General features: G+C 50.2%; 1 protein-coding gene across 1 annotated transcript; it reads right to left on the minus strand.

Annotated features, from left to right (window-relative positions):
- Positions 1-3,958: 3,958 nt before the first annotated feature.
- RABIF (RAB interacting factor) lies at positions 3,959-11,959 on the minus strand. The gene is made up of 2 exons (XM_040985455.1): positions 11,752-11,959; positions 3,959-6,215 (listed from the first exon to the last, which is right to left on the minus strand). The coding sequence occupies exons 1-2, from the start codon at positions 11,875-11,877 to the stop codon at positions 5,970-5,972; spliced, it is 372 nt and encodes a 123-aa protein (XP_040841389.1). The 5' UTR covers positions 11,878-11,959; the 3' UTR covers positions 3,959-5,969.
- Between the last annotated feature and the right edge of the window lie 3,666 nt (positions 11,960-15,625).

Here is a 15,625-nt window from a genome sequence, read left to right on the forward strand (position 1 = left end):
CAATGAATGGAAGATCTTCCTCTGTCTCTCCTCCTCTCTGTGTGTCTGATTTTGCAATTAAAATTAAAAATCTTTAAAAAAAATAATAAATTTTTAAAAAGAATCCTTTGCGGCCTTCATGCTTCTGTAACATGTGCTTTTTCCCAGTCTCTTCCAGCCGCAGGTGGTCTGGGTGAGGGACGACAAAGGCAGAGGTTTTGTGGACAAGACTATCTGCTCCCTAAATGGCAGAGAAGCCTGGCGCTGAAGTCTCCATCCTTTGGCCAGTGCCCAGAATTTACAGGCAGCACCTGGCTCTCACATGACTGAGTTACAACTGCTCTCCATGGGTCAGCTATTGTGCTGGTGACTGCATGTGGTCCCCTTTTCCCATTGTCTTAGCTTCAACTTGATCATCCCTGTAATGGGAGCAGTTGCTGGTTAACATGGCGCCCTCAGGAGCCAGCCAATCCCTACCTCACATCGCATGCCACAGCCTCTTCAGGTTTAAACAGGACTGATACATAAACTCACAGGAGTCACAGTCTTTGTTTTCAAAGGTTTACTTTTATTCGAAAGACAGAATTTACAGAGAGGAGAGAAAGGATCTTCTAGTTGTTGGTTCACTCTCCAAATGGCCACAATGACCAGAGCTGAGTTGACCTGAAGCCAGGAGCCAGAACCTTTCTCTGGATCCAAGGAAGAAGTGGGTGTAGGGCTGCTTCACTTCCCTTCTAATGGTCTGGGAAAGCAGATGAGAATGACCCAAAGCCTTGGGAGTCTGCACCCATGTGGGAGACCTGAAGAGGCTCCTGGCTCCTGGTTTCAGATCAGCCCAGTTCTGGACATTGCGACTACTTGGGGAATAAACCAATGGATGGAAGATCTTTCTATCTCTCCTTCAGTCTAAATCTGACTTCCTTCCTTCCTTCCTTCCTTCCTTCCTTCCTTCCTTCCTTCCTTCCTTCCTTCCTTCTTTCTTTCTTTCTTTCTTTCTTTCTTTCTTTCTTTCTTTCTTTCTTTCTTTCTTTCTTTCTTTCTTTCTTTCCTTCCTTCTTGATTTATTTATTTATTGGAAAGTCAGTTATACAGAGAGGAGGAGAGACAGAGAGGAAGATCTTCTGTCCAATGACCAAGTGAGCACAACGGCTGATGCTATCTATGCTGGTCCGAAGCCAGGAGCCAGGAACTTCTTTCGGGTCCCCCACGTGGGCGCAGGGTCCCAAAGCTTTGGGCTGTCCTCAACTGCTTTCCCAGGCCACAAGCAGGGAGCTGGATGGGAACAGGGGCTGCTGGGATTAGAACCAGTGCCCATATGGGATCCCGGCGCGTTCAAGACGAGGACTTTAGCCGCTAGGCCATGCTGCCGGGCCCTAAATCTGACTTTCCGTCCACTAAAAATAAATTTTTAAAAATGAGTTCTCTTAAAGCAAACACACTCGGAGTGCAAGGACTTGAATCATCCTTTACTAGGTTTTCAGGCCATAATCAGGGAGTGGATGGAAAGTAGAGCAGCCAGGACATAAATTGGCCCCCATATGGGATGCTGGTGCCTTCGGAAGCTGAGGTTTAGCCTACTACACCATGGTGCCAGCCTTCATACATGGTCTCCTGTTGGCCCTGAGGGGCTATGTGGGTTCTTAGTCCACATCCTATATCCTCACTGGCTCTGCTCACCTCATTATGTGATCACACTTCATCCAGGTCCCCAATCTGAAATACACTGTTTGACAACACCAGGTTTGGCTCTTGGATAAACACTGCTTTAGTTGCAGCAGAGGCTTGATTCTGGCATCCAAAATTAGAATAATTTATTATAACAGTATGCTTTGGCTACACAGAGCTTAAAAGATGCGCATATGTAACACTGCTTGCATATGGAACAATGTTTCGGCTATCCAGTTTACCAACTATTCATTTGTAACATTGTTCTTATGCTTTGGGTATACACAGTTTATGAACTCTTCATAAATAACACTGTTTCTATGGCATATGTAACACTGTTCCAGTCGTCTTCAAGTGAATCCAGGCCATTTCCCACACTTGCCTCTGAAGTCTAACACTTAAGACACACAGTCCAGGAATTTAATTTTCCAAATTCAAGAAGACCTTGGTAACAATCACAAGGTTGGCACCAATGAAATTAGTACCTTTATTCCTTGTTCTCTGAAGACTAACCCTCGCGGTCATGGCCACACGAGTCTACTCTTTGCATGATCCTATATATTTGTCTTCACTGTCTTTGTCAAACGGTATTGAAAATAACAAAAGGTATGTTCATACTCTAAGTTTTAACTATTTCTGCCTCAGAAATAATTTGTTCTAACTTCTAATTCCATTTTCATCCCGAGAATTGAGATAGGGTGACAGATTTATTTTTTTCTTTTTATTGTTAATTAAAACTAATTTTATTTTTTACTTATTTTTACATGAGAATCAGAGTTAGAGAGAGACAGAGAATGAATCATCTGCTGGCTCAATCCCCAAATGGCCACAATGACCAGAGCTGAGCCAAGAGCCAGAGCTACTTCCAGGTCTCCCACGTGCACAGGTACCCAAGGACTTGAGCCAACTTGCTCTTTCTTAGGCCACATGCAGGAAACTGGATTGGAAGTGCAGCTGCCAGGATGAAAACTGACACCCAGATAGAATTCTGGTATTGCAGCACTAGCCTGATACACCAACATGCTGGCCGCATGAATTTGGGTTTTAAAAGTGTGTAGGTTTAGGAGATACTGGACATGTAATACCAGCGGCCTAAGTCTCTGTGAGTGTAGGGGTCCAAGGACCACAGCCATCTTCCTCTGATTTTCCAGGCCATCAGCAGGGAGGTAGACTGGAAGAGCAGCAGCTGGGACTCAAATCGGCATCTATCACGGTGCAAAGCCACACATTACTGACATATTTAGTCAGCCTTTCAATTTGTTCCCAATTACCACCCCTTACCTCTCTCTCCCCATATCTGAGAAGCAGAAGTATCAATTTTTTTTTAAGATTTTATTTTTATGGCAAAGTCACAAATACAGAGAGCAGGAAAGACAGAGAGGAAGATCTGTCCAATGATTCACTCTCCAAGTGAGCGCAATGACCAGTGCTGCGCCGATCCAAAGCCAGGAGCCAGGAACTTCTTCCAGGTCTCCCACATAGGTACAGGGTCCCAAGGCTTTGGGTCATGCTTGACTGCTTTCCCAGGCCACAAGCAGGAAGCTGGATGGGAAGTGGAGCTGCCGAGATTAGAACCGGTGCCCCTATGGGATCCCAGCCTGTTCAATGTGAGGACTTTAGCTGCTAGGCCATCGCACTGGGCCCAGAAGTACCCATTTGTTACATTACCTGAACAGCCTACCCACAGCTCAGTGACTGATGTAAGAGAAGCGAGCACAACACTGTCTTGGGCCCGGCATGGTGACCTAGTGGCTAAATCCTCGCCTTGCATGTGCCGGGATCCCATATGGACACCAGTCTGTGTACCAGCTGCTCCGCTTCCCATCCAGCTCCCTGCCTCTGGCCTGGGAAAGCAGTTGAGGATGGCCCAAAGTCTTGGGATCCCATACCGAACTGGGAAACCCAGAAGAATCTCCTGGCTTTGGATCAGTTGAGTTCCAGCTACTGCGGTCACTTGGGGAGTGAACCAGCAATGGAAGATCTTTCTTTTTCTCTCTGTAAAAATCTGACTTTCTAATGAAAAACAAACAAGATTTTGCACTATAGCAAGTCAGTATAAGGAGTTAGGACTTGGCTAAAACCGGTCACTCTCCTTGACAATAACTGTGGGTTTGCACACGCAAGAGCGGTCAACCTGGGGCCCTCTGCCACTTGTGGCACACAGACACACGTATACATACTGTTGTGCCAAGGGCCTGCTGCATGGGAGCGGTGGACAGCGACGTCCCATTCCAGCACCCACTGGGTGACTGGTTCTTTAACTGGCCTAAACCCCAAGGCCCGGCTTTCTTCCCGAAGGTACAGGAATCAATTCTCCACTGTCAAGATGCCTTTATTTTTTCAAATCCAAGTGACAGGCAGTACAACTCAGTATAAATGACCAATTAAGCATATAAAAATCACATGAGAAAGAAAATGAAAATTAAAATAATAAGATATATATATATATATATATTTTTTCTGGTTAAAGTGGGAAAGCATTAAAAAAAAGACAATAAATACCCAGTGTTAGTAAAGGGTTCAGAGAATCAAGTACTGGGCACGGGGGAAGGGTGCAGTCCAGGGGTGATCTGTGGCATACATGGTAGAGACGCTGAACAGGCAGTCCTGGGGCTCTACCTAGCACCGCACCCCTAGGAGCCGACTGGAACGAGGGTGCAGATTCAGGTACCAGGCTGCTCGGGACACTGCTGTCTGCTAAGAAACCGGAAGCCACCAAGGATTGTGAAATAAGTTGCGGGAGCACACAGGAACATTGGCCACACTGATGCCTGCCTGAGGGATTATGGACAAGTTACAGAGACCAGTGGCAGGGTTTCCAGTGTGTTTGAGGACATGCTGGATGTGTTTCTGCAGACATACACACTGCAGCCTTCAGAGGTGTGCACTCTGCACCTCACGGCTCAAGTTTGTCTGCAATGAACACGTACAACTTTTGTGATTACAAAGGGAAAGATGAACATGTATAACTTTTGTGATTACAAAAGGAAAGTTTGAGCTTGATTCCAAGAAATGCTTAGCTTGTGTTTCAGTTTGTCAGGCGGCGGGGAAGGTGAGGGGAGGGTGCAGACAACCACTTGGTGTTTGCTCCTCCAACCTGAGATGTTGTTCTGCAGCTGCGAACAACATGGCTACCGGGTAGGAGCCAGAGTTCTCTCCTCCCCTGGAGCTCTGAGGTGCTGGAGTGGGGGCTGTAGAACTGGTCAGGCTCTGTTCCCAGGGGAGTGGGGAGCCCCTCGGAAGCTCTGAGGGCAGAGGAAGGATGAAGTGGGCAAAAGGAGGGAGCAGAGCCCGGGGTCGCACTCAGTCCTGGCTTCCAGCTCAAGCCTTGTGGACCTGAGAGGGCTGTGAGTCTGCTGGTCCACATCCTTGCTGGGGGGTGGGAAAGACAGGCCAGCTGCGGTGGAACTGAGGGCAACGGTTGGAGCACGCCCATGGCTAGGCAGCTGTGGTGTCTGACAGCACACTTGTGTTCTCGGGTGGTCCAGAGATTCCAGCTGAATTGAGATGCAGTCTGGTGGGTTTGGTGAATGATGGTGTCCCCTGCTACTGAACCCGTCTTTCCTGGGATCAGGAGAAAAAAGGTACCGACCAGATGACACAAGCTTACACAGTCACCTGTAGTTTGGCATGGCCTAGTTAAATCCCACACCCCCACCGGTGGCCTGGAGACACAGGCAAACAGCTGGGGCTGAGCAGTCCTCAGGGTGCCTGCTCAGGTTGTAGGGAGAAGAGACAGTCTGTAGAGGACGCCCTAGCAAGTGGAAGGGTAAGCGTCACGTGTGCATGATCAAACGCTGCAGATGCCTCACTGAGGCACGTCACCTGGAGTGTCCCTCCTGAAAGGCTTAGACGCTTGCATCTGTGAATGTTCCAGAACATAAACTACTGTAGACAGGTGGTCAGGCTTACAACAAAGTTCCTCTCCAATCAGCGAGGGCTTTCTTGAGATAGAAACAGGTGGGGTTTTAAACACTAGCACGTGAGCACCTTTGGTTACATGTTGCTGAGGATGCTTATGTACAGCAGACAAAACAAGGAGGGAGGGAGGTCAAGCAGGGCGAAGGCAGAAAGGTGGGGCAGGGGGCTTGGGTGGTGCTGAGACAGGATCTCTGCAAGGACGAGGCAGGGAGGGCACGCGGTAGACTCAGCAGGATGCATGCACCTGAGGCTTCCAGGAAGCGGTGACCCTTCCTTCGGTGTGTGGAAGTGGGGCCAGCAGCTGCATGAGGAGAGAAGGCAGCAGACATGACACCAGGTCCACTGCCAGTTCCCACGAGGAGCAACTTTCACGGCTGGGGTACAGCTGAGTCTCCGCCCCTCCGTCACTCATGGGAAACCCGCTCCAAGGCCACATAGAAGCTGTTCTTGTCATCGAGGCAGTGCCAGCCGATTGGTCCGATTTCACAGTCCGCGCAGACCAGGAACTTGATGTTGCCCACGTCCTTGGTGAAGCCCACATTCTCAAACATGAACATGTCCTCAACCAGCCAGTGCTCCTGCAGGAGGTCTCCCTCGGGGTCACTGCCCTCAGCCAGCGCTGGCTTCTTCCTCATGGAGGGTAGGAAGAGCTGCAAGGGAGAGAGCGAGAAGAGAGCTGGGCTGGCCGGGCACCGTCACTGCCGCCCGCCCCAACTCTGCTCTGCCATTTGGAATGGGCCACGGAAAGGGACCTGCTAGTGAAGTTGCCAGAAGACCAGCTTGTTGTTGCTGCTGGTCCTCAAGAGAGGCAGCAGCTGGCCGATGTGGTCACCTGGCCTCCAGCTGCCTCACCATGGCCCATGTGGTGCGATGGATGCTCTGATAGGCATTCGTTGCACTGCACCACACCGCACAAGTCTGCTTTGCCCTCGGTTTTTTTTTTTTTTTAAATAAATATATTGACTTGTTTGAAAGGCAGAGTTACACACAGAGAGAAAAGACAGATCCAAATGACTGCAACAGCTGGGGGTGAGCCAGGCCAAATCCAGAAGCCAAGGAACTCCATCCAGGTCGGCCACGTGGGCGGCAGGGACCCCAGCACTGCGGCCTAGTCCACTGTCTCCCCAGTCACCTAAGCAGGGAGCTTGGTGGGAAGCTGAGCAGGACCCAACGGACATGCCAACATGGGCTGCTGGTGTTGGCAAGCGGAAGCTTAACATGCTGCATCTCAACACCAGTTCCTGCCGTCAACTCTGGGCACAACCAGCCCAGATTACCTCATCAGCAGGATTTCTCTAACCCAGCCAGTGCAATGAGCTCTTCCTACTGTATGCTTGTCCCCTTACCAGGCTTTACTGAAATACACCTAGCAACTAAGCCATGCATGCTCAGGGTGCATAGCTCAGTACATGCAGACACACACATGCGGTGAACTTGGTACTGTAATGACGATAATGCACACGGCATCACCTCTACGACCTCAGGCCACGCCCATTGCTTTACTCATTTCTGACATGACTGTAAGGAGTTGGTGCCCCTGCCAGAGGGCTCCTTTACCTAGAGATGCAGCTCCTGAGAGCAGGGAGCTGCCTTCCCTGGGTTACTTCTACATCACCTACAATAGAATCTGGATTGTAGCTGGCAGTGCCAACATCCCATATGGGCACTGGTTCATATTCTAGCTTCTTCACTACCAATCCAGCTTCCTGCTTATGGCTTGGGAAAGCAGTAGATGATGGCCTAAGTTCTTGGGATCCTGCACCCACATGTGAGACGTGGAGGAACTCAGATCAATTCAAATCTAGTTATTACAGGCATTTGAGGAAGTAACCCAGAAGGTGGAAGAATCTGTCCCTCCCTTTTCTCTGCAAAACTGTCTTTTTGAGTCAAAACAATTTTTTAAAAAGATTTATTTTCATTACAAAGTCAGATATACAGAGAGGAGGAAAGACAGAGAGGAAGATCTTCTGACCGATGGTTTACTCTCCAAGTGACTGCAACGGCTGGAGCTGAGCCACTCCGAAGCCAGGAGTCTCTTTGGGGTGAGTACAGGGTCCCAGGGCTTTGGGCTGTCCTTGACTGCTGTCCCAGGCCACAAACAAGGAGCTAGATGGGAAGCAGGACTTCCAGGATTAGAAATGGCAATCATATGGGATCCCAGCGCGTGTAAGGCACTACACTATTGCGCCAGGCCCATAAAAACAATTTTTTAAATAGAATCTGAAAGACCTGGTATGGCAGCTAGAGGCTAAAGCCCTTGCCTTGCATGTGCTGTGGAAGATCTTTCTCTGTGTTTCCTCTTCTCTCTGTAAATCTGTCTTTTTAGTAAAAATAAATACATTTTTTTTAAGATTTTATTTTTATTGCAAAGCTAGATATACAGAGAGGATGAGAGACAGAGAGAAAGATCTTCCGTCCAATGATTCACTCCCCAAGCAGCCACAACGGCTGGTGCTGAGCCAATCCAAAGCCAGGAGCCAGAAACCTCCTCCAGGTCTCCCACATGGGTGCAGGGTCCAAAGACCTTGGGCCGTCTTCCATTGCTTTCCCAGCCACAAGCAGGGAACCGGAAATGATGTGGAGCTGCTGGGATTAGAACCAGTGCCCATATGGGATCCTGGCGTTTTCAAGGCGAGGACTTTAGCCGCTTCCCCAAAATAAATAAATTAAAAAAAAAAAAACCTGGGTCAGGAAGAACTGGCAGAAAACACAACTATTTGTTGCGAACAAAAAAACAGGCTGTCTAGTTCATCAGTGTTAGGAATAAACTCACTGCAGCTTACAACAAGGAGAATCTCATTTATCTCATTTGTCAGTGTCAATGTGGAGTGTCAAACCCAAGGATCCTCGCGCCCTCCGTCACAGACAGCTACTGATACACAACTGCTTTATTTCCCTAGTGGTCAAGGACACGCTCACAGCCGCTCCAGACCACTGCAAAATACACCTGTGAGGATATGAGTCCTGAGCTCCTGGCCGTGGCCACTGTCCCGTCACTGACCTCCTGCCTTGTGACCCATTTTTCACGCCTCTCAGACTCTAAAAGTGACCTGGTTTCACAGAAGGGCCTCCTCAGACTGGCCTGGCACAGCAATGTTGAAAGCAATTTACAAACTGGATTGACAGCCTAAGGAAAGCGGAAGCTGGGAGGGAGGCAGCAGATGAGGGACTCCAGCACCCACCTCCCGCCCCTCTCCCTCCTCAGACCCAGCTGGAGTTGCGTGGCTCTGGCCAGGCCCAACCTCAGTTCTTGTGGGCATCTTGGGGAGTGAACCAGTGGACAGAAGCTCTCTGTTTTGGAACTCACTCAGAAAAAGGAAAAGAAGCTGCCCTTGGTCAATGCCCTCTGCTATAGATTCAGCTGCTGTTTGTGTTTGGTGCCTGGATAGGCAGCCAGGTCTGCCTTCAGCATCTGCTCACCAGGGACTCCTCCTTGCCCTCTGTCTCCACCGGAACCACGCTCTTGCTGAGGACACGACTACTGCCCGCTCTCCACGGGATCTGGAGTGGGAGCCGGGGGCGGGAGGGCCTCCAGCTCCCTAATGACCACTCCTGTCTCCTCTCACACCCCGGACTCCTCATCTGGGCAAGCTCCAGCTGCTCCTCCCCTCCTCCAAGCACCTGGCTCGGCTCTCCTGCTGGGCTCCCATCCTGTCCCATTTCTGGCGATTATCTCCTGCCCCAACCTCCCTGCTAGTCTCTCTTCTACACCAGATATCAGGCCAGGCTGAACCTCTTGGTTCTCCAGCTGGGCCATACTTTCTCACAATGCTGAAACCTCACCCTGCCTTTCCTGGGTTTGCCTGCAATTTCCTCCACCACAAACTCCAGCTGAGATGCAGTGGGTGAAACCAACAGCCTGTGACCTGAGCATGCCATCCAAGCTCCAGTTCAAGTCCTGACTGTTCCACTTCCAATTCATCTCCCTGCTAATGAGCCTGGGAAAGCAGCAGAAGATGGCCCAAGTGCTTGGGCCCCTGCACCAACATAGGAGACTAGGATGGGATACCTGGCTCTGGCTTCATCCAGCCCCAGGTGTTGTGGCCATTTGGGAAGTGATAGCACATAAAAGATCTCTCTTTTTTCTTTTCCAGTTTCTGTAACTCAATCAAGTAGATAGCAAATTTTGCAAAAAAAAAAAAAAAAAAAAAAATTATGAGAAGCGCTGACTCCAAGGAAATGAATACTATACTTGAAACCTATCATGCAACATAAAAAGGACACAGATCACACACTGACTGCAGTGCAATAAAATCTATTGGTCTGCTGGAGCCATGGCAACCCAATATTTACACTGTGGACTCACAGCTTTCATTTGCAGTCTGTCTAAATCCACCTAAGTTCTCATGTCCGTGCAGCCCAGGTGGACAGGGCACAGGAAATATCACTAAACACTCCAGTGATCCCCTGTGGTCAGCTGGGATGAGGGCAGTGTGTGTTCTGCAGTCTGTAGGCTGGGGTTTGTCTACTTGGGAGCTGCCGACACTGGGGGCTGGAGAATTCTCTGCTATGGGCAACTGCCCTGTGCAGCGCAGGACGCTGGGGGCATTCCTGGCTCCACATCCTTGATGCTGGCAGCATCCACTAGACTGTTTCACCGACTTGAAAGTCAGAGGGAGAGACAACTAGGAAAAAAAGAGAGACTTCCACCTGCTGGTTCACTCAGCTGCCCTCAACGGCAAGGGCTAGACAAGACTGAAGCCAGAAGCCCAGAGCTCCAACCAGGTCTTCCACAAAGGGGGAGCGGCTCAAGCACGTACACCTGCTGCCTTCCAGGATGCCTTAACAGAACTTGAACCTGAACCAATACGGGATGAGAGTGTCCCAGATGGTTGGGCCTGCTGCCCTAGTACTTAAGTGCTTTCTTCTAAAAAGATTTATTTATTTTGATTGGAAAGACAGATTTATGGAGATAAGGAGAGATAGCAAGAAAGATCTTCCATCCACTAGTTCACTCTGTGAGTAGCTACAACAGCTGGAGCTGAGCCAATCCGAAGCCAGGAGCCAGGAGCTTGTTCTGGGTCTCCCACATGGGTGCAGAGTCCCAAGGCTTGTGGCCCATCCCAGGCCACAAGCAGGGAACTGGATGGGAAGTGGAGCAGCCAGGACACAAACCGGTGCCCATATGGGATCCTGGCATGTGCAAGGTGAGGATGTAGCCACTAGGTTATTGTGCCGGGCCCATATTTGTGCTTTCACACCAATCCTCTCCTTCATCTTCACCTTGCAGAATGAGTAACCTGCAGCCCACAGGCCTCGAGGAGACCAGGGCTCCGTCCTGTGCTGCTTGAACTCCAAGAGCAGCACTCTTTCCAGTCTGTGGTAACCACTGACTTGGCCAGAGAACTCGACTTTCCATCCTTGGAGAGCTTACCAAGAACAGAAGGTGCCCCCTTATCCTCTTTCCTAGAAGCCACCACTACCCACCAGGACAAAGACGATGCAGTTCTTTTGGCTCTCATACTGGACCTAAAATAAAGCAACGACTTGAATGTTTTCAGAAGTAACTTTATACCCCACTGCCAGCAGCAGTGCTGTGGTGACACCCTCCCAGCTGCTCTCAGCTTCCAATCCAGCTCCCTGCCAGTCCTCGTAAGCAGCAGAGGATGGTCCAAAGCGCCTGGGCGCCTGCACCCATGTAACAGCCCCAGGCGGAGACCCTGAGCAGCCTGGCCCAGTTCTGGACATTACTACCACTGGGGAGTGCACCAGCAGATGGAAGATCTCTGTCACTGTTTCCAATAAATAGATCGTACAAAAAATAATTGTAAGGAACATGGCTGACATGACATTTTGCACTTTCCTGTGAGTAAACTAAAAAGAGCAAAGTAAATTTTTTCCGATATTCTCAGTTGGGGTGATGGTGGTGAAGAGGGCAGCGCTAAGACGTCCCTCCTGCGCACGGACCAACATCCTCGCAACGCGTGTAGCGCTGGCCGGGGCCCGGAAGCCACCGGAGGGCCCGGCTGGAATCCAGGGAGGCCTCGGTGGCCAGCTCTCCCGGGGAGGCGTGGCCTGGAGCCAGGGGCGGGGCCCAGTGGGCGGGTCCTATTTCGGGGCGGGGCTTACACGGCGCGGGGCGGGACGCGGTCTCCGGAAATCCCAGAGCCAGTAACAAGACTCCGGCCGCTTCGGCCACCAAGGGAAGGGCGTGCGGCTGTGGACGCTTCCAACGTGCCTCCCTACCTGTCGGCGGGAGAAGAGAGCGGTTCCTGGCTGCAGCACCCGGGAGCCACAACGCTGGCACAGCACCGCCTTCCGGTTTCGGCCCTCGGGTGACACTAACTCGCTCAGCTGCTCCGCGGGTTCCATCGCCGCTGCCGCCACAGCCTGTGCCCCGATTGCGCAGGCGCCGTCCCCGCTTGGTCTTCCGGACTGCGCGGGCGCAGGGGCGGGGCCGGCCACGCCCACCGCGTCGGCCTCGCTTGGCCGCACCGGCCACCACTGCGCAAGCGCGGTCACTGCCTGCTGGCGTGGGGGTCGGCCAGGCTTTGTGACAGGGTCAGTCCTCTCTCTTGGCCATCTGACCACCGGACTTCCCTTATTATTAAGACCTAGTAAGCCGTTCAGGATGACCTTCACTCTTGAGACTTGAATTGAGCCTCGGAGTGAATTGGGGACTTTACTGGGGATCTTATGAAAGAATCTGAGGCCAACTCAACTGCATTAGCTTCTTAAGGAGACGAAGAGTGGATCTTGGCGGATATGCCTGGCCTCTGGTCTAACGATAGTGACCATTTACTATACGGAGCATCATGCGCTATGTGATTAGGAACTTGTTGAACTATCACAAGTTTTCTGCAGTGCTAGCGATCTTATCCCGAATATACAAGGCAGGTTAAGCTCAGCAAGGGCCCAGACGCAACCCTGGAGCCACGGCTCCCCAAGTACTAACAGCGTTCTTTCTCATTCCATCTGATTGGTCGTCACACCCCCAGTTGTTCCAGTGCAGCAGGTCGTGGCTTTCCTCAAAGGCACACAGGAGCAGCATATGAGGGCAAGCTAAGTACTGGGATCCCCATGTAATTGAACCAAAACTCCCATTTGCACGTTTTCCTCTGAATTCCGTGGTAACACACACAGCCTCGTGGGCAGACTCTGCCTAGCGGCATGTGACAATCAATGAGTAGCTCTGTCAGGGCAATTAAAAAGGGCTTTACCAAGGTGACATCTGAATTAGGTATCAGGAAGAGGAGGATTGAAGAAAAGCAGCATCTTTCACAAGTACAGTACATGATGAACCAAGGTGAGATTTAGGAATGGCTAGACCATTGTGCCTAAAGCACATTTCACTTGGAAGGAAAAGCAACATCAGAAAGGCAGACTGGGTCTAACTCACCATGCGGCCAAAGCCTTGTAAAGTAATCTGAACTTTATGATGTGGGCAATGAAAATACATGGAATTTTGGGCTAGAATTGTGCATGTTTACTGAACATCTATATTTCTCAAATTATTTATATTTTAATTTATTTTTTAATGGAAAGTCAGATTTACTGAGAGACGAAGGCATAGAAAGATCTTTCATCTGATGGTTCACTCCCCAAGTAGCTGCAGCAGCTGGAGCTGAGCCAATCCGAAGACAGGAGCCAGGAGCTCTTTCTGGGTCCCAAGGCCCTGGGCTATCAGCTGCTTTCTCGGGCCACAAGCAGGAAGCTGGGAGTAGAGTGGCCGGGATACAAACAGGCACCCATACGGGATCCCTGCACAAGGCAAGGACTTTAGCCACTAGGCTACCATGCTGGGCCCCATGAAATAATTTTTAAAGACTTACTTTTATTGGAAAGCCAGATTTTATGTAGAAGAGACAGAAAGGCCTTTCACCCACTGGTTCATTTCCTAAATGGCTGGTACTGAGCTGGAACCAAAGCCAGGAACCAGGAGGCTTCCTCCAGGTCTCCCACACGGGTGCAGGGTATCAACGGTTTGGGTCATCCTCCACTGCTTTCCCAGGCCAAAAGCAGGAAGCTGGATGGGAAGTGCACCAGCCTGGACTAGAACCCATATGAAATGCCAGTGCTTCAAGGTGGATTATCCTGATGAGACACAATACCAGACTCTCTCTAAAATAATTTTTGTGAAGATTTCAAAAGGAGATTAAGAGAAAGATTTTCCCTCTGCTGGTTTCACTCCTCAAATGCCCACTGGTCTAGGGGTCCAGAACTCCATCTGGGCTTCCATGTCAGTGGTGAGGTCCCAAGTACCCGGGCCATCCACTACTTCCTCAGGCACGTTAGATTAAAAGTGCAGCCAGCCAGGACCAGAACTAGTGCTCTGATATGGGATGCTGACATTGCAGATGGCAGCTCAGTTGGCAATGCCAGCCCCTGAATAATTTTTTTTAAAGATTTATTTTTATTACAAAGTCAGATATACAGAGAGGAGGAGAGACAGAGAGGAAGATTTTCCATCCGATGATTCATTCCCCAAGTGACCACAACGGCCAGTGCTGTGCCGATTTCAAGCTGGGAACCAGGAACTTCCTCCGAGTCTTCCACACGGGTGCAGGGTCCCAAGGCTTTGGGCAGTCCTCGACTGCTTTCCCAGGCCACAAGCAGGGAGCTGGATGGGAAGTGGAGCTGCCGGAATTAGAACTGGTGCTCATATGGGATCCTGGTGAGTTCAAGGCGAGGACTTTAGCCGCTGGGCCCTGAATAATCTTTTTAAAATTTATTGGAATGGCAAAATGACCCTCACATGTTCACAGTGAAAAGGAGAAATTCACAGCCAGTGCCGGGCTAGGCTGAAGCCAGGAGCCTGACACTCCATGGAAGTCTTCCGTGTATGGCAGGAACTTGAGTACTGAATCATCATCGGCTACCTCCCACGGTGCATGCAAGTAGGAAGATGGATTGAAGCAGAGGCAGGAATTGATCCCAGGCAATGATATGGGATGTGGGTGTCCCAAGTGGTAGCTTAACCTGCTATACCACACTGCCTGAGCAGGGTGTGAGGAGGCTAATTTGAGTCCAGCCCACAGATAAAGGCCTGAACTGTTTAAAAACATAAGGACTGGGCCCGGCATGGTGGCCTAGTGGCTAAAGTCCTTGCCTTGAATGCACTGGGATCCCATATGGGTGCCACTTGTAATCCCAGCAGCCCCACTTCCCATCCAGCTCCCTGCTTGTGGCCTGGGAAAGCAGTCGAGGATGGCCCAAAACCTTGGGACCCTATACCTGTGGGGAAGATCTGGAGGAAGTTCCTGGCTCCTGGCTTTGGATTGGTGCAGCACTGGCCATTGCGCTCACTTGGGGAGCGAATCATTGGACAGAGGATCTTCCTCTGTACATCTGACTTTGTAATAAGAATAAATAAATCTTCACAAAAAATAAAAGCGTAAGGACTGAAGACTGAAGACATGGCGATGATTAGGACTTAGAGACTTATTAGATGCCTGTGTTGTCAGGGGGATGACACAGATAAACAATAGCTTTCCTGGGAGAGGTAACTAAGTGGTTGCCTGCTGTGTGGCTGGAAAAACAGAAGCAAGCACCAAATCGGGAATCTGTGCGCACATGACGGTGCCCAAGAAGGGAACAGAGAAAGTGGCAATGAGTTTTCTATGGTGATTTTGCTGCAAAATACTGTGGTTGCAGATTGCAACTGCTTACAAATTTGGCCTGAATCTCAGAATTGGCACTGAGCACAGCCTGGGGGCTCTCTCTGCACCCCACTGCTTCAGTCTGCCCTGGCTCTTTTCCAGAGGGAGAAGGAATCCTGCGTGCTGCAGGCACACTCCGCTGTTACAGGGAGACTGGCAGGCTTCGGCAGTGGGGGCTGCTCCTGCTCTCTGCTGTGAGAGCATTTCTGCAGTCTCGCTGCAGGCCTTCTCCGGGACAGCTGTCTATGTCACAAGCCGTACGTCGAAGTAAACAGAAAAAAAGATTAGATTAATGGACACTCTACAATTCAAATAGGTGCTAAATGAGCTTAAGATTCCCTCTTTGACATTTTCTTTGCTTTTCCAGTCAATTCCATGTGCAAGAGGAGCCAGTGAATACAGCACGTTCAGACAAATGTGATGAGAATCTCCACGATGGTGAAGTGGCTCTCTTACCTGCA

This window comes from Ochotona curzoniae, unplaced genomic scaffold (assembly GCF_017591425.1).
Source record: "Ochotona curzoniae isolate NIBS_2020 unplaced genomic scaffold, NIBS_Ocur_1.0 contig_430, whole genome shotgun sequence".
NCBI lineage: Eukaryota > Metazoa > Chordata > Mammalia > Lagomorpha > Ochotonidae > Ochotona > Ochotona curzoniae.